The sequence below is a fragment of the Muntiacus reevesi genome, chromosome X (genome assembly GCF_963930625.1).
Source record: "Muntiacus reevesi chromosome X, mMunRee1.1, whole genome shotgun sequence".
Lineage (NCBI taxonomy): Eukaryota > Metazoa > Chordata > Mammalia > Artiodactyla > Cervidae > Muntiacus > Muntiacus reevesi.
Window position 1 is genome coordinate 55,545,175 of NC_089271.1, and position 27,227 is coordinate 55,572,401.

The window sequence follows — 27,227 nt, forward strand, 5'->3', positions numbered from 1 at the left end:
TAACATGAAAACATAAAACCTTAGGCAGAAGAAAAGAGTTAACAAAATTAAAGAACCAGTCACAGACTGAGAGGAGATATCTGAAACACAAATGACTGAAAAGGGATTTTTATGTTCTCATATATTTTTTAAAGAACAAGGAAAACAACATTTAAACCAAGAAGTAAAATACAGCCTATTAGCAAACAATAAGCAAAGGATAAACCAGTCAACAGGTAAGCTGATTCTCAACCTTACCACCAATTAGGGAAATCCAAATGAAATGAAAACAACAATGAGCCACTCCCTAAGGGGATCTGGACAATTTTCATACCAAGGCAGGAGCCATATTGTACAGGTATACTCTGTGTGCCCCAGGAATCAGATAGCCCAAAGGACTTGACCAAATGATGAGGGGAGTCTTCTTAGAGAAGCTTTCTCCACAGTACAAGGCAAGGGCTGGCCTAAGTGAGTTCTCTGATGTTCTGTGAGGTGTGCCTTCTGGCAGAAAGCTTTCCCACATTCTTGACATTCGAAGGGTCTCTCCTGTGTTAATGAGGCATACTTTCACAGAAAAGGCATTTCTTCATTCACAAAGTTTCTCTCCTGTGTGAGTTCTCTGGTGTTGACAAAGGGATTTCTTCATACTGAAGATTTTTCCACATTCACTACATTCATAGGGTTTTTCTCCTGAATGCATTCTCTGATGTTCAATGAGGCGTGCTTTGACATAGAAGGCATTACCACATTTGTTACATTCATAAGGTTTCTCTCCTGTGTGAATTCGCTGATGTATTCCAAGAGATGAGTGCACACTAAAAGATTTCCCACATTCATTACACTGGTAGGGTTTTTCACCCGTATGAGTTCTCTGGTGATTATTAAGAGTCATCTTCAATCTGAAAAATTTCCCACATTCACCACATTTATAGGGCTTCTCACCTGTATGAATTCTTTGATGTTGGTTTAGGGATTTTTTTGCACCAAAGTTTTTCCCACAAGCACCACATTCATAGGGTTTCTCCCCTGTGTGAGTTCGCTCATGTTGAGTAAGGGATATCTTAACACGAAATGTCTTCCCACATTCACCACATTCATAGGGTTTCTCCCCTGTGTGAGTTCTCTGATGAATCATGAGGGTTGCCTTCTCAGAAAAGGTTTTCCCACAATCAGTACATTCATAGGGTCTCTCTCCTGTGTGTGTTCTCTGATGTAGAATGAGTTGTGACTTCCTGCCAAAAGATTTTCCACATTCATTACATTCAAAGGGCTTCTCTCCTGTGTGAGTTTTCTGATGAGCAATGAGGTATGATCTTGCACTAAAAGTTTTTGTACATTCACCACATTTATAGGGTCTCTCCCCTGTGTGTATTCTCAGATGTTCAATAAGGTTTGATTTCCTGCAGTAAGTTTTCCCACACTCATTACATTCAAAGTTTCTCTCTCCTGTGTGTGTTCTTTTGTGTCCAACAAAGCTCGTTCTCTTGTAGAAGGCTTTCTGATATTCGACAGTTTGATCCAAAGTTTGAATCTTCCGATGCTGAAGGTCATTATCATGCCTGAGGGAATTACTCCAAACAGAACTGTTGCCACCTGGTAGTGAAAAAGAGCCTTTAAAAATAAATCAGATCAAAAAAAATAAATAAATAAATCAGATCATATCACTCTCAATCAAAACCCAACATAGGCTTTCCCTTGTCACAGTATAAAAGCTTAACAAAGCCTATAAAAACTCTACATAATTTAGTCCCCAGCTAACTCTCAGATCTGCGGAAAATTCTGAAAGAAATGGGAATACCAGACCACCTGACCTGCCTCTTGAGAAACCTGTATGCAGGTCAGGAAGCAACAGTTAGAACTGGACATGGAACAACAGACTGGTTACAAATCGGAAAAGGAGTATGTCAAGGCTGTATATTATCACCCTGCTTATTTAACTTATATGCAGAGTACATCATGAGAAACACTGGGCTGGAGGAAGCACAAGCTGGAATCAAGATTGCCAGGAGGAATATCAATGACCTCAGATATGCAGATGACACCACCCTTATGGCAGCAAGTGAAGAAGAACTAAAGAGCCTCTTGATGAAAGTGAAAGAGGAGAGTGAAAAAGTTGGCTTAAAGCTCAACATTCAGAAAACTAAAATCTTGGCATCCGGTCCCATCACTTCATGGCAAATAGATGGGGAAACAATGGAAACAGTGAGAGACTATTTTTCTGGGCTCCAAAATCACTGCAGATGGTGATTGCAGACATGAAATTAAAAGACGCTTACTCCTTGGAAGGCAAGTTATGACCAACCTAGACAGCATATTAATAAAAAGCAGAGACATTACTTTGTCAACAAAGGTCCATCTAGTCAAGACTATGGTTTCTCCAGTGGTCATGTATGGATGTGCGAGTTGTTGTACAAAGAAAACTGAGCGTCGAAGAATTGATGCTTTTGAACTGTGGTGTTGGAGAAGACTCTTGAGAGTCCCTTGCACTACAAGGAGATCCAACCAGTCCATCCTAAAGGAGATCAGTCCTGGGTATTCATTGGTAGGACTGATTTTGAAGCTGAAACTTCAATACTTTGGCCACCTGATGCAAAGAGCTGACTCATTTGAAAAGATCCTGATGCTGGGAAAGTTTGAGGGCAGGAGGAGAAGGGGACGACAGAGGATGAGATGGTTGGATAGCATCACCAACTCAATGGACATGGATTTGGGTGGACTCCGGGAGTTGGTGATGGACAGGGAGGCCTGGAGTGCTGCGGTTCATGGGGTCGCAAAGAGTCGGACATGACTGAGTGACTGAACTGAATTGAACTCTCAGATATCACTTCCTAACACTCTTGATCCATACCCAACGTTGATCCACACCAGCATCTTTGCTATTCCTATTATATATCCTTCAGACTAGATTGGCACTATCTGTTCTCTCTGCTCAGAATACTACTAAAATCTACATGGCTCTGTCTCACTTCACTGATGTTGGTGTACTAATGTTAACTTCCTCAAAGACTCTTCCCTGACCACATTCTCCAAAAGCACAAACCATCACGGTTTACTCTTCTAATCTTGAATTGATTTTCTTTTCTCCACCAAACATCATGTATTCATTTGTTTCTGGTCTCTTTCCCTCATTAGACTGCAAACTCCAAGAGAACAGAGATATTACTTTTCTCACTATTGGACCCCCCACACACACTTAGAAGGTGACCAGCATACAATTGACTCTCATTTAAGATTTGGTAGATGACTAAATGAATGTATGAATGAGTGCTTGACAACAGAAGGCATCCAAGGAGATGGAGGGAAGGATGACAATTGAGAATTATAAAGAGAAACAGATTAGCTAAGAATAAATATCTAAGCTGAGGCAGGCAGGGAAATACAAGACTGGTAAATAACTACAAAAATCAAGATAAAATAAGAGAGAGCACTTAAGTGTGAGCATGATATGGGGATGTAGGATTTAGGTATCTAAAGCATATAGACCTTCTGTCTTCCAGTCATTTTCAAAGAACAAGGGCCTCTGAAAAGAGATTCCTGAAAAATACTACCCAAACATAACCTTTGATTTGAATTCCTGAAGTCTTACTTTTCCTACTTTTCATATGTTGAGTTGTTGCTCACTCACCTGTGTAACCATGGTCTGAGGATTCCTCCTCTAATATCCACAGTTCTTCCCCTCGCTCCAACTTGAAGATCATCTCTGGTTTGGCCACGCAGAGGCCTGTTAATGGGAAATGGCACAGGACGTGGGCCAGGTTGCCTGAGCTTTAGGGCCTCTGATGGAGGAGAAAGGTGCATCTTCATGAACTGCACAAGGAAGGGTACCCACTGAAACCTTTCACTGGGGGAAGTGAGAACACACACACTCTTCCTGGTGCTCCAAACTGATAAATTATCTGTGACCCCTTGAATCTAGAACTAAAGTATCACTGAACTCTACAAAGGCTGCCCAGGTTATAGCAACCAAGAAAGGAAAAACATGCTACCAGGAGTTAGGTGGACAATAATCCTCACCCACAGATACCAGGTTGCTGTAGTTCTCCAGCATCACATCCCTGTGCATGGTCCTCTGGGCAAGATCCAGTCTGTGCCACTCCTGTCGGGTAAAATCCACAGCCACATCTTCGAATGACACGGATACCTGTAACAACAATCTGCAATGATCAGGATAGAACACCTGGAAAAGATATGTGGGAACTAATTCTTCCAGTAGAGCACTTTTGAAAGTTGACTAGAAAAAGCTTCACTGGTGTCAACTGAAAAAAATGTACAATGTGAGAGTTGTGGGTTAAGTTTTATTTAGGGCAAAATGAGAACTATAGCTTGGGAGACAGCATTTCAGATAGCTCTTAGGAACTGCTCTGACAAGGAAAGGGGAGGTCAATATATATGTGATTTTGGTGAAGGGGGTACATGCAATCAAGCACACATCTTGGTAGAAGATTGCTGCTAATCACAAGAGGCAGATGTTTCTGTTAATGATCTTAGTGATTTTCTAGATATGAGAAGATACAAGAAATTGGGCTCAGAACATTTTCTCCTGAAAATATCTATCTGAAGGCCTGCTCTACTAGTTTTTTTCCAGAGCACTGATTGTCTCATTCCTGATCTCTGCCCTCAACTCCTTTGAGGATATGCTAAAGGTCAGTGACTACAGTGGCTAGTGACCTAATCCTTATAGAGGCAAAGAACAAGTGACAATCTTTAGCTGGCACTGGAAACCTGACTCTGTCTTGCTTGATACTATCCTTTGGGAGAGAAAAACCCAGAACAGTCCTGCTAGTGTATTAACTTTTCAATTCATGGAGAAAAGACCACTGACTGCTGAGTTAATACTCTGTGTCTGGACCTGTCCTAATTGCTGAGAAAATAAAGAGTGCCTGCTTTCAATCCAGTAAAGAGACTTGCATAGGTATGCATTGTTTTACAGCACTTAGCTTTATTGCGCTGCAGAGATACCATGTTTTTTCACAAATTGAAGGTTTGTGGGAACCCTGCACTATCCAGATGATGGTTAGCCTTTTCTAGCAACAGAGTATTTTTTAATTAAGGTATGTACATAGTTTTTTAGACATGTTATTGCACACTTAATAGACTACAGTATAATGTCAGTGTGACTTTTATATGCACTGGGAAACCAAAAAATTCACGTGACTCACTTTATCACGATATTTGTTTTGTTGCAGTGGTCTGGAAACCAACCTGTAGTATCTCAAAGGTATGCCTGTATATGAACACACCCTTGCCATGAGATGTTACAGAAGCTATGCTGGACATGGGTACAAGGTGCAATGGGCTTTTACAAGGGATGGAGTAAGATTACACCTTGTGTTAACAGACTGAACTCCACTTGGGGAGGCAGAGCTTTGAATCCTTAAACAAGAATATAATCTTCCTCACAAATATGGGGCAGTAACATGAAAAAAAAGGCAGGAAGACATGAAACATGCAAGATGAGCTAAGAGAACTACATATAGCACAGTATGACAGGAAAATAGTGCTTTTGGACAGTGATGAGATAAAGGGCTACAGAGACATTCAGGGTCAGGCAGTGGAGGGATTGCCAACTTTTTTTTTTTCTAAAGATCATCAATCTCCAAAATACTTGACCATACGATCAGAATATTTTCTGACCTTCCCACAATATATTTACATTTATAAATTACACAGAAGTACTGTCAAGTAAGAGAAAGGGAGAGAATATTACTCCTAGGATAACAGCATGAGCAGCTGAGTTGAGGCTGGTGCCATATATGGTGGTGGTGGTTTAGTCGCTAAGTGGTGCCTGACTCTTGCAACTCCATGGACTGTAGCCCTAGCCTTCCAGGCTCCTCTGTCCTTGCAATTTCCCAGGCAGTAATACTGAAGGGGTTTTCCATTTCCTTCTCCAGGGATCTTCCCAAGCCAGGGATTGAACCCACTTTGGTGCATTGCAGGGGCTTCCCTGGTGGCGGTGGTGGTAAAGAACCCACCTGCCAATGCAGGAGATATAAGAGATGCTGGTTCAATCCCTGGGTCAGGAAGATCCCCTGGAGGAGGACATGACAACCCACTCCAGTATTCATGCCTGGAGAATCCCATGGACAGAGGAGCCTGGGAGTCTATGGTCCATAGGGTCGCAAAGAGTCGAACACGACTGAAGCGACTTAGCACGCATGCACACTTCTCCACTGCAGGCAGTCTCCAGCACTGCAGGCAGATTCTTTACTGCTGAGCCACTAGGGAAGCCCCAGTGCAATGTACTGAGATTAGCAAAAAAGGAACACAATGGGCTGGCAGAGGGGGAGATTGAGATCGATCTTGGACCTGAGTTGGAGTGTTTATGTCACATACTGATAGAGATGTCCAGCTGGCAGATTAATATATGATGCTGGAGCTCTGAAAGAAGGCTAGGACAGACCAAGGATTTAGAGGCAATAGCATTTCAGTACTAGCTGAAGACACCATAATAAACTGGATGGCTAAGAGAACACAGAGCTTGAAGAGAGGCATCAAGTGCATGGTCAGTGGGTATACCAACATGACATGAAGATTGAAAAGGAGTTGGGGGGCTCCTGTGGGACAGAGAAAGCCTCTCTTTTCTTTGTCATGGAGTCCTGTTCCAAAGTAAATCCCAGTACCAAAGCTGCAACCTCACAGTAGCAGGCCCCTCAGACTCCAAGGGAGAAGAATCCTCTTCTTTGGCCAGAGGAATAATGTTCTGAAGAGTGTTAGAAGGATCCCCCATTGCCTTTTTTATAAACTCTCAAAACTTGGCCCCAAGGGCAAACCTAGTTGTAGAAAGTGAATGCCAGGGTAGAGATGAAAGCCCTAACTGTCCAACTAGAGGAAGGGGAAGCCCTGGGAACAGAGGTGTGGGGAAGATTGCCCTAATAATATAGCTTCAAAATACATGAAGCAAAATTTTAAAAATCTGGAAAAAATATAGGACAATCCACAAACATAGCTGCCAACCTTTATCACCTCTCTTAGTGATTAAAGGAGCTAACTAGTAGACAAAAAAAAATCAACCATGATATAGAAAACTGAACACTACCAATCAACCAATGATTTCGTAAAACATTCCACTCAAAATTGAGAGATTAATTGTTTCTTCAAGCATGAAATGTTCACCAAGCTAGACCATATCCAGGATCATAAAACAAATCCAAAAGCAATCAAAGGGCCCACTGGGTACCAAGGGAAATTGACTTGGAACAATCAACTCTGAGATATATCCTAATTAAAACTATTAGAATTTAAAGACAACGAAAAATATTCCTCAGGGCCTCCAGGCAAAAAAATAAATTAGACTGGCATCAATTTCTCAAAAACAACACACAAAGCAAGGCAATATAGCAGTTTCAAGAAACTTAAGAAAATACATACAAATAAAGGAAATTATATCCAGCCAAAGATACCCTTCAAATATCAAGGGTTTTAGGAAAAGTTGTAAATATGCCAGAACATGTGTGCCCTTCATAAGGAATTTGCTAGAGCTGCACTAATATGGTAGCCACCAACCATATGTGGCTATTTAAATTTTGATTAATTAAAGTGGAAGAAAATTTAAAAGTCAGTTCTTCAGTCACACTAGGCACATTTCCAGTGCTCAGTAGCCACATGTGGTTGGTTACAGTATTAGACAGCACAGATACAGAATATTCCCATCACTACAGGAAGTTTTATTGTATACCACTATACTAAACAATAGGGCTTCCCTGATAGCTCAGTTGGTAAAGGATCCACCTGCAATGCAGGAAACCCCAGTTCGATCCCTGGGTTGGGAAGATCCCCTGGAGAAGGGAAAGGCTATCCACTCCAGTATTCTGGCCTGGAGAATTCCACAGGGTTGCAAAGAGTTGGACATGACTGAGCGACTTTATATATATATATATATATATATATATATATACACTAAATAGTGAGCTTCAACCAAAAACAATGGATGGGAAATTTCTGGCAAAAGGAAAGACAGTAAGTATTTCATATATTTAACTGCAAAGCTAAGACAAAAAATAATTTTAAAATGTAACTAAAACTGAACAATATCATTATTGTATAGGGAACAGATGAGAGACAAATTAGATAGTAAAAGATCAATAAAGGAAAAAGGAAAAGGGAGGGGATATATGTATACTAATAGTTGATTAACATTGTTGTATAGCAGAAGACAACACAACACTGTAAAGCAATTATCCTCCAATTAAAAATAAATTTTTTAAAAAAGAAAAAAAGATAAACTGGTATAGCCATTATGGAGAACAGCACAAAGGTTCCTTAAATAATTAAACTAGAACTACCATATGATCCATCAGTCCCACTTCTGGGAATATATCTGAAGGAAAGGAAATCACTATCCCAAATACTCATTGCAGCATTATTTGCAATAGCCAAGATATGGAAACAACCTAAGTGTCCATCAACAGATGAATGGATAAAGATCTGGTATATAAACAATGGAATATTCTTCAGTCATGAAAAAGAAGTAAATCCTGCCATTTGCAACAACAGGGATGAACCTGGAGGACATTACACTAAGTGAAATAAGTTAGACAGAAAGACAAACATTGTATGATCTCACTAATATGTGGAATCTAAAACAAAAAGTCAAACTCAGAAGCAAAGAGAGAATGGTGGTCACCAAGGGTATGGGGGAAAGGGGAGAGATATTGGTCAAAGAGACAAAGTTACATTTATGGAGAATAAATAAAGTCTAGAGATCTAATATACAAGCATGATGACTATACATAATAATATTATACTAAACAATGGAAATATGCTAAGAGAGCAAATTTCAGGTATACTCATTACACACAAAAAATGGTAACTGTAAGGAGATGATATGTTAATTAGTTTAACTGCAGTAATCATTTCACCATGTATATGTATAGCAAATCATGTTGTACATCTTAAATATATACAATTTTATAAATAAATATGTAAATAAAAAGATAAAAGGGTTGAGTAAGAATACCACAGAAGGGATAAATACAAAGGTAACCACCAGAATGGTCTTCCCTGGTGCCTTAGACAATAAAGGAGGCTTGGATTTGATTCCTGGGCCAGGAAGATCCCCTGGAGAAGGGAATGGCTACCCACACCTGTATTCTTGCCTGTATCTTGCTTGTATTCTTGCCTGGAGAATCCTATGGTGGACTACGGTCCACGGGATCATAAAGAATCAGACACAACTGAGCAACTAATCACAACCACCAGCATAAAAATACAAACCTTCCTAATTACCAAAAACATTTAGAGGAAACACTCAATAGAGAAAGAAACAGAGTAAATATAACATTTACACACTGTAATTATATCATAAGATAAAACAAGAAAGTTGAGGACATTTTGTATTAATTATATTACAAACTGTAATACAAATAAATGTGAATAGGCTTACTTCATCTATTAAAAGAAATAGATTTTCACATTGCCTTGTTAAAGCAAAACCCAATACAATGCTGTATACAAGAGACATGCTTAAAACAGTCTTTCAAAAAGGCTAAAATTAAAGAGATGGACAAAGGTTTACCAAATGAAAATGATATAAAAGCAGGGATTGAAATCCTGATACCAGACAAAGTAGAATTCCAAAAGCAATTATATGAGATAAAGGAGGATACTTTGTAATGTTAAAAGCCCTGTTCACAATGAAGATATAAAAATAAAGATATTTGTAAATTTCTATGCACAAAGTAACACAGCAAAAGCCTACATAAGCTAAAGACTACAGGGATACAAGAAGAAATAGAAGTTTTTTCTAGTGGAAGACTTTTAACATACCATTCATAGAAGTAACCAGATTAAGTAAACAAAAAAGAAATAGGTAATGCTATAAAAGAGCTAATCAATAAGGTGGGACTTGAAGGAGGGGGGAGGAAGGAAAGAAGGAAGGAAGCAAAGAAAGAAAGGGAGAGAGAAAGAAAGAATAAACACTACATCCAGAACATACAGAATATACTTTTTCTCAGGTGTTCATGGAACATTCACAAAGCATGATCATATACTAGCACACACACAAAAAAACGATCTTGGTAAGTTTAAAATAGAAATAAGACAAATAACACTAATTATAATCAATAAAGAAATTTAATAATTAAAAGTTGACAAGCTGATTCTAAAATTAATAAAGAAATAAAACCACATGATTTAGAATAAATGAAGCTATTTTGAAAAAGAAGAAAAAGGGCTTTCCCTGGTGGTCCAGTGGCTAAGATTCTGTGCTCCCAGTTCAGGAGGCCCAGGTTCAATCCCTGGTCAGGGAACTAGATCCCACACGCTGCAATTAACACCTGGCATGGCCAAAATAAATAAGTAAATAATTCTTTTAAAAAAAAGAAGAAAAAAGAGGACTTACATTATCTCATTTCAAGATTTACAAAGCTATAGTTTTCAAAACATTGTAGTATTTTTGTAAAGATATACATGAGACAAAATAGAATTTAGAAATAGATTCACACATATATGATCAATTGATGTCTGACAAAGGTGTCAAGAATATTCAGTGGGGAATGGATACGCTTTTGAACAAATGTCTCTGGAATAATCGACAGTCACATCCAGAAAAACTTCAAAATTCCTATAATTGCCCTCTGCTCTTCCCCAGTAGCATACTGAACACCTTCCAACCTGGGGGGAGTTCATCTTCCAGTGTCCTATCTTTTTGCCTTTTCATACTGTTTATGGGGTTCTCTCAGGAAGAATACTGGAGTGGTTTGCCATTTTCTCCTCCAGTGGACCATGTTTTGTCAGAACTCTTCACAATGACCCATACATTTTGGGTGGCCCTGCATGGCATGGCTCATAGCTTCATTGAGTTATGCCAGCCCCTTCACTACAACAAGGCTGTGATCCATGAAGGGGAAGGATATTTACTGAATTAAGACTGATTATCTCCAAAAGATGAGATTATGAGGACTTTTCAAATTAAAATTTTTATGTTTCTATTAAGGTAGTGTTTACTAGGTTTCTCCACTGTAAAGTTACCAATTTCCCTATGTAATAAGTGAGTAATCTGTAGGAATATACCTTGAAACTATGTAAATACATTGTTCCTCCTTAAACTTTCATCCAATAGCTTTGGCATGCATCAGTGATTCTTTCTTGGCTCAGTTATTACTAACTACAGTGGTTGCAAAAAGTTATTTTTCTAACTCCATCATTTGTTCCATATTACTATTTGGAGTGCGTGTGTGCTTAGTCACTCAGTCGTGTCCAACTCTTTGCGACCCCATGAACTGTAGCCCACCAGGCTCCTCTGTCCATGGGATTCTCCAGGCAAGAATACTGGAGTAGGTTGCCATTTCCTTCTCCTTACTATTTGGCATTGGACCTTAAAGAAGAGCTTTTCCTGTCTCCCTCATTCTATCATTTATTATCAGTATGAACTCATGATTTATTTTAGTCTCTAGCCAGGCTCAACACCCAGATGGGCACCCAAAGGCCATGTGGACACATGTAGGTAAATGGTCAGAAGGCAGAGAAGAAACTTTTCTGGGACTTTTTGACATGGAAGAATAATGCAGTGTGATTTCAAAATCTGTTAGTCAAGTCCTAACAAGGGCCACAATTAGGTTAGAAGGCTACAGGGATGCAACAGTTGATGGAATTAAAGTGAAAGTTTGCAGGAAAATAGGAATATTTGAATAGATTTTAAGTGAAGTACATCTCCTTCATCTAAACGAATTCCTCAGATGGATATTATATCTGACAGGGGAATACTTCTATCTTGTTGTTGTTCAGTCACTCAGTCATGTCCAACTCTTTGCAACCCCATGGACTGTTCTTCACTATCTCCTGGAGTTTGCTCAAACTCAGGTCCATTGAGTTGATGATGCCATTCAACCATCTCATCTTCTGTCATCCCCTCTTCCTCCTGCCCTCAGTCTCTCCCAGCATCATAGTCTTTCGAATGAGTCGGCTCTGCATTGGGTGGACAAAGTATTAGAGCTTCAGCTTCAGCATCAGTCCTTCCAATGAATATTCAGGGTTGATTTCCTTTAGAATTGACTGGTTCGATCTCCTTGCTGTCCAAGGGACTCTCAAGAGTCTTCTCAAGCACCACAGTTTGAAAGCATCTATTCTTTGGCGCTCAGCTTTCTTTATAGTCCAACTCTCACATCCATACATGACTACTGAAAAAACCATAGTTTTGACTACATGGTTTGAATTCAGGTGAATTCTTAAATAGGTTTTTAAAATATATATATACCATCAAAAACTAAAAGTGAAGTAAGTACATACAAGCTCTCTTTTGTTTATTTTAAAATGTGCTCTCAGAACCCTCCTTTTTCGCCCGTGTATATCTCTATATTTGCATTTATTTTAGTTTAAGATTCAGTCATCCCTTAGTAATTGGAGTAACTAAAATACCAAATGTAGTTGCTATTGTGTGTCCCTGGGTGGCACATGAAAAAGGTGGATGGCTCAGGGAGACTAACAGCAGACCATCAATAATTAATTAGTATCACCATAGCATCGGTAATTCCTAATTTGGTTTCACAGTAGGAAAATACTGAAGCTAAAGGAAACTGGTTCTCAGTGACTGATCCTGCAAATGCTTTTTTCCTTTATCTCAACATAGGAAAAGAGTCAACTGCAGTTTGCTTTCATGCGAGAAGGTCCTAATTTACATTTACTGTACTGCTAAAATGTTATTTGAATTCACCAGCTTCATTATTCAATTGTCATAATTTAGTTAGAAGGGATTTGGGCTTGATGCAGGTCCCAAGTATATTTAATAATATACTATACCGATGATAACATGATAATATTAGAAACTGAAGATCAAGCTAAGATTGGCTTAAATGCAATAGTGACACATACAATCAGCAGAGGTTAGTTGATAAATCCAACAAAAATCTAAGGGCCCACTTGAATGGTGAAATTCTTAGGACTACCCTGGGTAGGAGCCACACATGACATTCCATAGGCAACAAAAAATGAACTGCTACTGCCAACCCCTGCTACTAAGAAATGCAGCACCTGAGCAGGTCACTTAGATTATGCAGGATGCATGTTCCACATCTGCAAACATTGCTAGTTCCTCTCTATCAAATGATCCCAAAGAAGGCCATATTTGTATAAGGGCCTGAAAAAAAGTAAGCTATGTCTGAATGGAAAAAAGCAGTAGCTCTCTTACCGTCTTTCGGCATCCTGAACAGAATGTTGCTGACAACAGGCAAAAGTGGAATTCAAAAGGGAAAACTTATGCTAGAAAAAGAAACACTGCTGCAATAATTCGATTCTGTCTTCTTGATGGTTCTTCCTTTCTTTCTTTATAAGTCAGTTCCCTCTGGATGCTCCTGGAGAAAAAGCATGGCTGTTTGCTGCACAGTCAAAAAGATCAACTACATTTATGGCATAGAGCTGCTGGTAGTAGTCTCTTATGATCCTTTGGATTTCAGTGTTGTCTGTTGTGATCTCTCCATTTTCATTTCTAATTTTGTTAATTTGGTTCTTCTCTCTTTGTTTCTTAATGAGTCTTGCTAATGGTTTGTCAATTTTGTTTATTTTTTCAAAAAACCAGCTTTTAGCTTTGTTGATTTTTGCTATGGTCTCTTTAGTTTCTTTTGCATTTATTTCTGCCCTAATTTTTAAGATTTCTTTCCTTCTGCTAACCCTGGGGTTCTTCATTTCTTCCTTCTCTAATTGCTTTAGGTGTAGAGTTAGGTTATTTATATTGGAGCCATTTGCACACTGCTGGAGACACTACTTTATCCATACTTTGTCATCTCGACACTGATTAGCAATTTCTTATTCTGTAATGCTCCTCCTGCTCAGACTTCTTTGATAACATCATCAGAACCCTCAAATTGTGTACCATCTAGCAACTCAGAGAAAAACAGAACCAGCCAGAAAGGAGTGTCAGAAAAGCAGACAGAAGACCTCAAAAAGGAAGGGAGATAGATTAAGGACTCAATGACGGTCAAGATGAAAACACTTGGAATGCAAATTCCATGTGCATGGACTCCCCATGACAGTGCGAGACTAGTACAATATGTGCAATAAGTATTGCATTTCTCTTACAATTTAATTCGTCTGAAATTCTACTGGGATGTAGGATTACTTTATGTTTTCCAACCAATCTTTATTTTTAAAGTGTGTCTTTAATACTGTTTAGTGGATGTGGGTTAAAACTGTCTAATTCAGAAAAGCCAAGAGATAAAATAAGGAATGGGTTGTGAAGCCCTTACATATAGCAATCAACTGTTAGAAGCCTAAAGAATCTAAAGGTCTTATATGTAAAATAGATAAACAAGGTCCTACTGTATAGCAAAGGAAACCATATTCAATATCTTATAATAATGCAATCTTGTAATGAAAAAGTATATATATATATATAATACATATATGTGAAACTGAGTAACTTTGCTATACATCAGAAACTAACATAATATTGTAAATCAACTTCAATTTTTACTTATCTATTTATAACAATAGATTTTTAAATTTTATTTATTTATTTTTGGCTGTGCTTTGTGTGGGCTTTCTCCCATTCCGGTGAGCAGGGACTACTCTTCATTGCGGTATGTGGGCTTCTCATTGTGGTGGCTTCTCTTGCTGCAGAGCACGGGCTCTAGGCATGTGGGCTTCAGTAGTTGCAGCACCCAGGCTCAGTAGTTGCACCTTGTGGGCTCTAGGGAATGAACTCAGTAGTTTTGAAACATGGACTTAGTTGCAATGCAGCATGTGGAATCTTCCCAGACCAGGGATCAAACCTATGTCCTCTGCACTTGCAGGCAAATTCTGATCCTCTGCACCACCAGGGACGTCCTATACTTCAATTTTTTAAAAAAAAGAATCTAAAGGTCTGACACAATTACCTTCCATCAGCTTTCTTATGGAGTATTTTATGTACCAAGTATCCCTGTGCTCTCAGACATCATGCTTTGTTTAGAAGTATTTTGGTCAAAAATGCTTAAGCCCATACAAAGTAACTGGTATACCACTGAGTAATTTGACTTTGGGCCAGATGAGTTAATTAGCCAATCAGAGGATAATTTATGCTCAGTATTTCTCCTGCAATGCAGGAGACATGGTTTGACCCCTGATCTGGCAAGGTTCCCGGAGAAGGCAATGGCAACCCACTCCAGTATTCTCGCTTGGGAAACCTCATGGACAGACGAGACTGGCAGGCTATGGTCCATGGAGTTGCAACAGTCAGACAAGACTTAGTGACTAAACAACAACAATGAATAATTCTGCACTTATAACTTAGATGAAATGAAGCAATTCATTAAAAAAAACACACAAACAAACACAAGTCATCCAATATGAAACAGATAATTTGACTAGTCCTATAACTATTAAGGAAAATTTATCCGTAATTTAAAACTCACCAAAGAATCTAAAAATAGTGTGTCTGTGATATGTATTTTATAACTGATTCACTTTGCTGTACAGCAGAAACTAACACAACATTTTAAAGCAATTATACTCCAATAAAAATTTTAAAAAATAAAAAAATGAAACTCAACCCCAGAAAAAGGTACCTCTGACCAAACGGTTTCCCTGAAGAATTTTACCAAATTTTTAACAAAAAATTAACACAACTACATAATCTCTTGCAGGAAACAAAAGAGGAAATAACTCTTCCAAACTCATTCAATGAAGCTAGTATTTTCCTTGAATAGGTAAAAAGAGGCCCCCAAAAGATATCCACATCCTAATCCTTGGAAGCCATCAATATCACCTTATATGGCAAAAATATAAAGGTCTTTGCAGATGTGATTAAGAATCTTCAGATAAGGAGAGTATCTTGGATTATCCATGTGGCTTCTAAATGTAATCACAAATATCCTTTAGGAGAGGGAGGCCAAAGAAGATCTGATGCACACAGAAAGCAGTGATGTGAAGACAGTAGAGAGAGATTTGAGGATGCTGACCATGAAAAATGAAGGGATGAAGCCACAAGCCAAGGGATAGTTGCAGCCCCCAAAGGCTAGAAGAGGTAGGGAACAGATCTCCCAGAGCCTCTGCAGGGAGTAAGCCCTGGCAACACCTTGATTTGGGCCCAGTGATGCTTATTTTGGATTTCTGGCCTTCAAAAACTATGAGAAGATAAATTTCTACTGTTTTAAGCCACTAAGTTTATGGTAATTTGTTGCAGCAGCCACATGAAACTAACACATTCCCTGATTACAAAATCAGATAAATATAGTACAAAAAACAAAACTACATACCCATAGCACTCATGAATATAGAGGCAACAATTCTTGACAAAATATTAGCAAATATAATTCATTAATATATTAAAGGAATTATACATCATGACCAACTAGGGTTTATTCCAGGGATGCAAGACAGGTTCAATATTCAAAAACCAATCTATGAAACCCACCATATTAACAGGATTTTTTTAATTAAAAATATATATATATTATTAAGCTTGAGATTCTTTTTTATCTTTTAATTGAAAGATAATTGCTTTACAGAATTGTGTTGGTTTCTACCAAATATCAACATGACTCAGCCATAGGTCTACATATGTCCCCTCCCTCTTGAACCTCCCTCCCATCTCCCTCCCCACCTCACCCTTTAACAGGATTTTAAAAATCACATGATCATATCAATCAATATAGAAAAGACACTTGAAGAAATGCAACTTTCACTCCTGCAAAAACCGGAATAGAAATAGAAATACAGAGAAACCGCCTCAATTTGATAAAGCGCATCTAAAACAAAACTACAGGTAACATTATATTGGGTTGGCCAAAAAGTTCATTTGGGTTTTTCTGTAATAAACTTTTTGACCAACCCAATACTTCATGGTAAAAGACTGAAGACCAAGAACAAGACAAGAATGTCCATTCTCACAACTCTTATTTAATATAGTGCTGGAAGTTCTAACCAGTGCAACAAGGCAAGAAATTAAAAGGCATACATAATAAAAAGGAAGAAATTAAACTTTTCCTATTTTCAGATGACAAGGTCATAAGAAGCACAGAAAACCACACAAAAACAAAGTGTATTTTTATATGTTAGCAATGAAAATGTGGACTTCAAAGCAAAAAAATATGAAACCATTGATAATTACTCAGAAGTATGAAATGCTTAATTATAAATCTAACAAAATCAAAAAAGAAAGACATAAGTACTGCAACATACTGGCTATGTTGAAAAAGAAGAACAACACTGGAGGCATCACACTTTCCAATTTCAAACCCTTGAACAATGAGGGACTGGAGTATCAATGCACTGTGCAGTTGAAAATCCATGTAGAATTTACAGTTGGTCCACTGTAAACATGGTTCCCCCTTACTCCCTGTTTCTCTGTTTCCAGAGATTCAACTAATTGTAGATTGTGTAGTACTGTAGTATTTACTGTTGAAAATAATCCACTTATAAGTGGACCTACACCATTCAAATCTGTGTTGTTCAAGGGTCAACTGTATATTACAAAGCTATGATAATCAAAACAGTATGGGAGAAAACTGTAATTCAAAAAGATACATGCACCCCAATGTTCACTGCAGCACTACTTACAATAGCCAAGACATGAAAGCAAACTAAATATCCACTGACAGATGAATGGATAAATAAAGATGTGGTATATATAAAATGGACTATTACACAGCCATGAAAAAGAATGAGATAATGTCATTTGCAACAATATGAATGCACCTAGAGATTATCATACTAAGTTAAGTAAGCCAAAGACAAATATCATATGATATCACTTATATGTGGAATCTGAAAAAAAAAAGATACAGGGAGTTCCCTGGTGGCCTAATGGTTAGGACTCAGCACTTTCACTGCCATGGCCTGGGTTCAATCTCTGGTTGGAGACCTGAGATCTTCCAAGCCTTGTGGCATGGTGAAAAAAAAAGATACAAATAATCTTATTTACAAAACAGAAACAGACTCACAGACATAGAAAACAAACTTATGGTTACCAAAGAGGAAAGAGGGGAAGAGATAAATTAGAAGTTTAGGATTAAAACAGATAACCAATAAGGACCTACTGTATAGCACAGGGAACTATACTCAGTATTTTGAAATAACCTAAAAGGGGAAAGAATCTGAAAAAAAATTATATACATTTATACACACACACACATATATATAACTGAATCGCTGTGCTGTACACCTGAAACTAACACAATATTGTAAATCAACTGCACTTCAATTAAAAAATAAAAATTAAATAAATAAATTTAGTGAATAAAAAAAACAGTATGGTACTGGTATAAAAACAGACACAAACAACAACAGAACAGAATAGAGAGCCCAGAAATAAACCCATACATACATGGTGAATTAATTCATGACAAAGAAGCCAAGAATATGTAATGGGAAAAGAACAATATCTCCAAAAAATAGTGTTAGGAAAACTGGACAGCCACATGCAAAATAATGAAATTTTAGAGCACTATCTTACACCATACAAAAAATTAACTTGAAATGGATTAAAGAGTTGAATGTAAGACCTGAAACCATAAAAACTCCTAGATTGTATGAGCAGTAAGCTCCCTGACATCAGTCTTGGCAATGATTTTTTTTGGATCTGACTCCAAAAGCAAAGGTAATAAAAGCAAAAATAAACACGTGAGACTACATCAAACTAAAATTCTTCTGCACAGCAAAGGAAACTATCAACAAAATGAAAAGGCAACCTACTGAATGGGAAAAAACATTTGCAAATCGCATATCTGATAAGGGGTTAATATCCAAAATATACAAAGAACTCATATAACTCAATAGCAAAAAACAAACAATCCAATTTAAAAAGGGACAAAGGATCTGAATAGACATTTTTCCACAGAAGTCATGCAGATGACCAATAGGTACATGAAAAATGCTTAATATCACTGATCATCAATGAAATGCAAATCAAAACCACAGTGAGGTATCACTTCACACCTCTTAGGATGCCAAATGTTATCAAAAGGACAACAAATAACAAGCGTTGGTGAGGACATAGAGAAAAGAGAACCCTTGTGCACCATTGGTGAGAATGCAAATTGGTGCAGTCACTATGTGAAACAGTATAGAGATACTTCAAAAAATTAAAAATGGAACAACCATATGATCCAGCAATTCCATTACTGGGTATTTATCTGAAAAAAAATGAAAATACTAACTTGAAAAGATACCTGTACTCCCATGTTCACTGCAGCATTATTTACAATAGGCAAGATATGGAAGCAACCTAAGTGTCCACCCAAACGGTGAATGGATAAAGAAAACATGAGATAGATATAGATATACACACATACACAAAGAAATATTATACAGTCATGAGCAAGAAGGACATCTTGCTGTTTGCAACAACTTGGATGGGCTCTGAGGGCATTATGCTAAGTGAAATAAGTAAGACAGAGAATGATAAATAGTGTATGATCTCACTTATATGTGGAATCTAAAACAAAAAAACCAAAAACAACCAAGCTCATAGATTTAGAGAACAGGTTTGTGGTTGCCAGAGGAGAGAGGAGGGGGTAATATGCATGAAGGGCGTCAAAAGGCACAAATTTTCAGCTAAAAATAAATAAGTCATGGGGATGTAACGTACAGCATGGTGACTACAGACAATAATATTGTTGTATTGCATATCTGAAAGCTGTATGGCGATGGATGCCAACTAGACTTATGGTGATCATTTAACAGTACATACAAATATCAAATCATTATGCTGTACATCTGAAAATAATATAATATTGTAAGTCACTTATACCTCAATTTAAAAACTATGTCTGATTCATATCAATGTATGACAAAACCCACTGAAAAAAATAAATAAGTAAAAGTGTGGTATTGGTAAAAATAGACAAATTTATCAATGGAACAAATAGAGAGCAAGGAAATAGAACCACACAAAAATAGACTACTGATCTTTGACAAAGAAACAAAGGTAATTCAATGGAGAAAGGATAGACTTTTCAATAAATGGCACTGAAACACTTCAATATCCACACACACACACACACACAAAATCCAGACCAAGTCCTTACAACTTCCACAAAAATTAACTCTAAATGGATCTTAGACCTATTTGCAAAATGCAAAAATGTAAAACTTCTGCAAAATAGGGAGTTCCCTGGTGGCCTAGTGGTTAGGACTCCAGGCTTTCACTGCTGTGGCCCAGGTTCAATCCCTGGTCAGGGAAATGAGATCTTGTAAACTGCATGGTGCAGCCAAAAAGAATGAAAGAAAGAAAACTGCAAATAACAGGAGAAAGTCTAAGTGACTTTGGGTTTGGCAATGTTTTAAAATATAACACCAAATGTACATTACATGAAAGAAAAACTGACAAGTTGGACTTTCTAAAATTAAAAAATTCTGCTCTTTGAAAGTCACTGTTAAGAGAATAGAGACATGCCCAGAACAGGAGCAAATATCTGATAAAGGACTTGTATTTAAAATATATCAATACAAAGAACTTTTAAAATCAACAATAAGAAAACATACAATCCCAGTAAAAATATGCAAAAGATGTGAATAGACACTTGACCAAAGAAGATATACAGATGTGAAATAAACATGTAAAACCATGTTCAACATCATTTTTCATTAGGGAATTTCAAATTAAAACAATGAGTTACAACTACACATTTATTAGAATGGTTAAAATCCAAAAAACTGATAATACCAAAAGCTGGCAAAGATGTGTAACAACAAGAATGTTCATTATTACTGGTGAAAATGAAAATGGTGAAAAACTTTGAAGACAGTTTGGCAGCTTCTTACAAAGTCTTATCATATGACCTACAACTGCACTCTGAGTTATTTACCCAAATAAACTGAAAACTTCTGTACATACATGTTTTAGCAGCTTTATTCATTATCACCCGAAACTGGGAACAACCAAGATTTCCTTCAATAGGTGAATGGGTAAGCAAATTGTGGTACATCCCTCCAATGGAATATTTTTCAGTGATAAAAAATAATGGAGGAACCTTAAATGCAAATTGCTAAGTGAAAGAAGCCAATCTGAAAAGGCCACAAACAATACAATTCCAAATACATGACATTTTAGAAATGGCAAAACTATAGAGACAGTAAAAAAAAGTTAGTGATAACCAGAGTTTCAGGCAGAGGGAGAGGAAAGATGAATAGCTAAGCACAGATGAAACTGTCGTGTATGAACTGTAATGATGGAAACATGTCCTTAAGAGTTGGACTGTGAAGAAAGCTGAGCACCGAAGAATTGATGCTTTTGAACTGTGGTGTTGGAGAAGACTCTTGAGAGTCCCTTGGACTGCAAGGAGATCCAACCAGTCCATCCTAAAGGAGATCAGTCCTGAGTGTTCATTGGAAGGACTGATGCTGAAGCTGAAACTCCAATACTTTGGCCACCTCATACGAAGAGTTGACTCACTGGAAAAGACCCTGATGCTGGGAGGGATTGGGGGCAGGAGGAGAAGGGGACGACAGAGGATGAGATGGCTGGATGGCATCACTGACTCAATGGACATGAGTTTGAGTAAACTCCGGGAATTGGTGATGGACAGAGAGGCCTGGCATGCTGCGATTCATGGGGTAGAAAAGAGTCGGACACAACTGAGCGACTGAACTGAATTGAATATAATATGCAACACAAAGAGTGATGCAAAAAAAAAAAAAAAAAAAGAGTGACCCATACTGTAAACTGTTGAATAATAACATATCAATATTGGTTTATTTAACAAATGTACCACACTAATGCTATCATCTCAATTATTCTGTAAATCTAAAACTGTACTAAAAATTAGGTCACTTAATTATTTTAACACTCTTAGCATATAATCCAGCAATGGCACTCACGTTCATTCATTTGATACAAAAACCTTACACAATCATAGCATCCTTATTTGTAACAGCCAAAAACTGGAAATAACCAAGATATCCTTCAACTACTGACTGGTTAAGCAAACTGCAATAAATCCATACCATTGAATGCTATTCATCAATAAAAAGGAACAAGCTATTCATATATGCAACAATCTGGATGAATCTCCAGAGAATTATCTGAATAAAAAACAGCCAGTCCCAAAAGGTTACATACTGTATGATTCTATTTATATAACACTTGAAATAACAAAACTATAGAACTGGAGCACAGATTATGGGTTGCCAGGGGTTAAGGAGGGAGAGCAGGAGAAGGGAAGTGGGCATGGCTATTAAAGTGCAACATGATGGAAATGTTCTATGTCAATATCCTGGTTGTGATATTGTACCAAGATTTTACAAGATGTTATGATGGGGGAAACTGGGTAAATTGAATCTACAGTTCACTTCAGTCGCTCAGTCAGGTTCAACTCTTTGCGACCCCATGGACTGCAGCACACCAGGCTTCTCTGACCATCACCAACTCCTGGAGCTTACTCAAAACTTATGTCCATTGAATCAGGGATGCCATCCAACCATCTCATCCTCTGTCGTCTGCTTCTCCTTCCCATCTTCAATCTTTCCCAGTATCAGGGTCTTTTCCAATGAGTCAGCTCTTCACATCAGGTGGCCAAAGTATTGGGGTTTCAGCTTCAACATCAGTCCTTCCAATGAATATTCAGGACTGATGTCCTTTAGGATTGACGGGCTTAATCTCCTTGCAGTCCAAGGGATGCTCAAGAGTCTTCTCCAACACCACAGTTCAAAAGCATCAGTTCCTCAGTGCTCAACTTACTTTATGGTCCAACTCTCACATCCATACATGACTACTGGAAAAACCATAGCTTTGACTATACGAACCTTTGTCCGTAAAGCAATGTCTCTGCTTTTTAATATGCTGTCTAAGTTGGTCATAACTTTCCTTCCAAGGAGTAAGCATCTTTTAATTTCATGGCTGCAGTCACCATCTACAGTGATTTTGGAGCCCAAAAAAGTAAAGTCTGTCATTGTTTCCATTGTTTCCCCATCTATTTGCCACAAACTGATGGGACCAGATGCCACGATCTTAGTTTTCTGAATGTTGAGTTTTAAGACAACCTTTTCACTCTCCTCACATTCATCAAGAGGCTCTTTAGTTCTTCTTTGCTTTCTGCCATAAGTATGGTGTCATCTGCATATTAGCGGTTATTGATATTTCTCCAGGCAATCTTGATTCCAGCTTTTGCTTCATCCAGTCCAGCATTTCTCATGATGTACTCTGCATAGAAGTTAAATAAGCAGGGTGACAATATACAGCCTTGACATACTCCTTTCCTGATTTGGAACCAGCCTGTTTTTCCATGTCCAGCTCTAACTGTTGCTTCTTGACCTGCATACAGATTTCTCAGGAGGCAAGTCAAGTGATCTGGTATTCCCATCTCTTTCAGAAATTTCCACAGTTTGTTGTGATCCACACAGTCAAAGGCTTTGGCATAGTCAATAAAGCAGAAGCAGATGTTTTTCTGGAACTCCCACTTGCTTTTTTGATGATCCAACAGATGTTGGCAACTTGATCTCTGGTTCCTCTGTCTTTTCTACGATTATCTCAAAATTAAAATATGTCTAAACAGTATGGTACTGGCACAAAGACAGAAATATAGATCAATGGAACAGAACAGAAAGCCCAGAGATAAATCCACGAATCTATGGACACCTTATCTTCGACAAAGGAGGCAAGGATATACAATGGAAAAAAGACAATCTCTTTAACAAGCGGTGCTGGGAAAACTGGTCAACCACTTGTAAAAGAATGAAACTAGAACACTTTCTAACTCCATACACAAAAATAAACTCAAAATGGATTAAAGATCTAAATGTAAGACCAGAAACTATAAAACTCCTAGAGGAGAACATAGGCAAAACCCTCTCCGACATAAATCACAGCAGGATCCTCTATGACCCATCTCCCAGAATATTGGAAATAAAAGCAAAAATAAACAAATGGGACCTAATGAAACTTAAAAGCTTTTGCACAACAAAAGAAACTATAAGCAAGGTGAAAAGACAGCCCTCAGATTGGGAGAAAATAATAGCAAACGAAGCAACAGACAAAGGATTAATCTCAAAAATATACAAGCTACTCCTGCAGCTCAATTCCAGAAAAATAAATGACCCAATCAAAAAATGGGCCAAAGAACTAAACAGACATTTCTCCAAAGAAGACATACAGATGGCTAACAAACACACGAAAAGATGCTCAACATCAGTCATTATCAGAGAAATGCACATCAAAACCACAATGAGGTACCATTATATGCCAGTCAGGATGGCTGCTATCCAAAAGTCTACAAGCAATAAATGCTGGAGAGGGTGTGGAGAAAAGGGAACCCTCTTACACTGTTGGTGGGAATGCAAACTAGTACAGCCACCATGGAGAATAGTTTGGAGATTTCTTTAAAAACTGGAAATAGAACTGCCATATGACCCAGCAATCCCACTTCTGGGCATACACACCGAGGAAACCAGATCTGAAAGAGACACGTGCACCCCAATGTTCATCGCAGCACTGTTTATAATAACCAGGACATGGAAGCAACCTAGATGCCCATCAGCAGATGAATGGATAAGGAAGCTGTGGTATATATACACCATGGAATATTACTCAGCCATTAAAAAGAATTCATTTGAATCAGTTCTAATGAGATGGATGAAACTGGAGCCCATTACACAGAGTGAAGTAAGCCAGAAAGATAAAGAACATTACAGCATACTAACACATATATATGGAATTTAGAAAGATGTTAATGATAACCCTATATGCAAAACAGAAAAAGACAGAGATGTACAGAACAGACTTTTGAACTCTGTGGGAGAAGGCGAGGGTGGGATGTTTCGAGAGTACAGCATCGAAACGTGTATATTATCTATAGTGAAACAGATCACCAGCCCAGGTTGGACGCATGAGACAAGTGCTCGGGCCTGGTGCACTGGGAAGACTCAGAGGGATCGGGTAGAGAGGGAGGTGGGAGGGGGGATCAGGATGCGGAACACATGTAAATCCATGGCTGATTCATGTCAATGTATGACAAAACCCACTAAAATACTGTAAAGTAATTAGCCTCCAACTAATAAAAATAAATGAAAATAAAATAAAATAAAATCTGTCTAAAGTAAAAAAATTTTGTCTAAAAAATTAAAAAAAGAGAAAAATGGGAAAAGTAGGCGCCTCTTACTTACCTTAAACGATCCACCAGGTTGTCCTGGAACCAGGGCAGGAAACCTCTGGGGTGATTTCCCACTAGCTGGCATGTTCACTCTGGATACCAGTCCACCTTCCAAAGCTGGAGAGGTGTATGTATATGGGCTACAGTCAAAATAAATGGAAGATCCTGCAGCCTCCATTAAGGGGAAAGCTCAACAGCTCCATAGAGATACCAACAAATCCTAAAAGGACAGTATCCATGTCATCAATGTCATTCCACATTCACCCCACAAATTTCAGCAATTCCCTCTCTGAGCATTATTCAGGGCAGATTATGGAAATAATTATGATACTTGGAGTCAAATTAATGAGCTCAAAGGGGTGCTTCACATTTTACCTGACAAGCCTATCCCTCAATTCCAGGTTCAAGGCAGATCTGGGTTTGAGGAGAAGGTAGACCTGAGGCAAGTGAATGGTGCTGAAGTCCCATGAGATAGGCAGAGGAAGGACTTGTCCATGGGGTCCTGGTGGGTGACTGTGGAAGCAGAAAACCTGGAAACTTGGTAATCTAAATGAAAGGGATCTCTTTTGCCCACTTTAATTATTTCTCCATTCTGGGTGAAAAATCTCTCTTAAATACTTCTACAAGGGGACTTCCCTGGTGGTCCAGTGTTTAAGAATCTGCCTGCCAATGCAGAGGACACAGGTTTGATCCCTGGTCAGGGAACTAAGATCCAACATACCCTGGAGCAACTAAGCCCATGCACTGCAAGTACTGAGCTGGCACCCATGCCCACGTGACACAACAAAGATCCTGTGTGCCACAACTAAGACCTGAAGCAGCCAAATAAATAAAAATAAATTAAAAAATATTCTACAGGGAAGTTCTCAGCCTGTTCTTTCTAGAAGATGGTTCAACATTAATAATATTTATTAAATTAACAAATTAGAGGGGGAGGAAACACACTGCTTTTAACTTACACCAAGAAAAAGGCATTTGACACAAGTCAGCAGTCATTACTAATAAAAACTCACAATTAGGGAAGAAGCAAATCACTTAAATATCACAAAAATCATTTACAAAAAAATAGCTCTGAAATACTATGCTAAAAAGTAAAATGATGAAGCAACTGGCATTAAAATTAGTAAAAATATAGGGATGGCCAATACAATTCAAAATTTTCCTGACTCTAGCACACACGAAAGATGAAATAATCAGAATAAATATTGCAAAGAAATGAAAATATAGTTCTCTTTGTCAGTGATATGATTTTATACATAAAAAACCTACCAGACTCTATCAGAATTCATAGGGTAATTTGATACAGGACTGGATACAAGACAAAGTTATAAGACCAGATAGTTTTTTTCTGTTTAATAACAATAATCACAAGAAAACAGAAAAAAAACATTAATAATAATAAGAAAAATATAAAAGTATATAAAATGAACAGGAGCTATATTTAAAAATTTTTAAATTAAAAAAATTGATATAGTCACACAGACAAAAAGATTTAATTAAAATGGATGAAAAGATTTAATTACAGTGTCAACCCTCCCAAAAGCATTACAGCAAAGAATAAATGAAAAAGAAAAATTAAACACAAAGCTCAGTAATAATAAGATGTTGTCTAGAACACTTTGCAGAATGCAGCTAAAGAGATTCTTAAAAGGGAAATTCATGCTCTTAAATGTTTTTTAACAAAGAATGGTTGAACATTAATGAATTAACAACCAATTTAAGAAGTTAGATAAAAGAGAAAATAGTATAATTAGAAGGAATTATGGAAACTGAAAACAGAGGTACATCAGGGAGGATCAACAATACCAAAAGGTGGTTCTTGGGAAGCGCTAATAAAACTAGCAAATCTCTGGGGAGACTAAGGAAAACATCTAAACACACATGCACTATTAGGACTTGACAACAAGATGCAGCAAGGAATCTAAAAACTGACTACCTAAGAAGCCTCCATCCCTGACCTGCTAGATTCTCATTCATCAGACTCTTTAATTCCCCACCAGCTGACCCCACAAACTGACAGTCTGCAACTCCCCAGAGCCAACAAAGCCATCACCTCAAAATCACTGATGACTGTCAGTGATTACGCCACAAACCCTCGTGTACTCACTCACTTTAGTGCCGCGCGCCAACAAGACTTAAAACAGTCGAAGGGCCACTTCCGTTTCCTGTCCTCACCTCTGCCACTGCCCCTTCTGGGGGTGTTAATTTCGCACACAGTCAAACAAGAGCTCTGAGACTGTGGTCCACTCACTC

The 27,227-nt window shown here is 37.9% G+C and overlaps 1 protein-coding gene across 4 annotated transcripts; it reads right to left on the reverse strand.

Moving 5' to 3' along the window:
* Nucleotides 1-228: 228 nt before the first annotated feature.
* On the reverse strand, nt 229-27,227 carry ZNF157 (zinc finger protein 157). Of its 4 annotated transcripts, none has more exons than XM_065915566.1 (5): nt 27,086-27,227; nt 24,988-25,194; nt 3,994-4,120; nt 3,605-3,700; nt 229-1,572 (listed from the first exon to the last, which is right to left on the reverse strand). In XM_065915566.1, exons 2-5 carry the CDS (start codon nt 25,150-25,152, stop codon nt 566-568), a joined length of 1,395 nt encoding a protein of 464 aa, XP_065771638.1. In that variant the 5' UTR covers nt 25,153-25,194; nt 27,086-27,227; the 3' UTR covers nt 229-565. The 4 variants fall into 4 exon arrangements, with proteins under 4 accessions (XP_065771638.1, XP_065771637.1, XP_065771640.1 ...); XM_065915565.1 differs by having other exon boundaries at nt 229-1,590; XM_065915568.1 differs by having other exon boundaries at nt 3,605-3,755.

Excerpts from the sequence above, each read along its gene's own strand:
- ZNF157 (XM_065915565.1), bottom strand. The coding sequence starts at position 25,152 with ATGGAGGCTGCAGGATCTTCCATTTATTTTGACTGTAGCCCATATACA. Across the intron at positions 4,121-24,987 it reads AACCTGGTGGATCGTTTAAG|GTATCCGTGTCATTCGAAGA; the intron begins GTAAGTAAGAGG and ends TTGTTGTTACAG. Across the intron at positions 3,701-3,993 it reads CAGCAACCTGGTATCTGTGG|GCCTCTGCGTGGCCAAACCA; the intron begins GTGAGGATTATT and ends TCCCATTAACAG.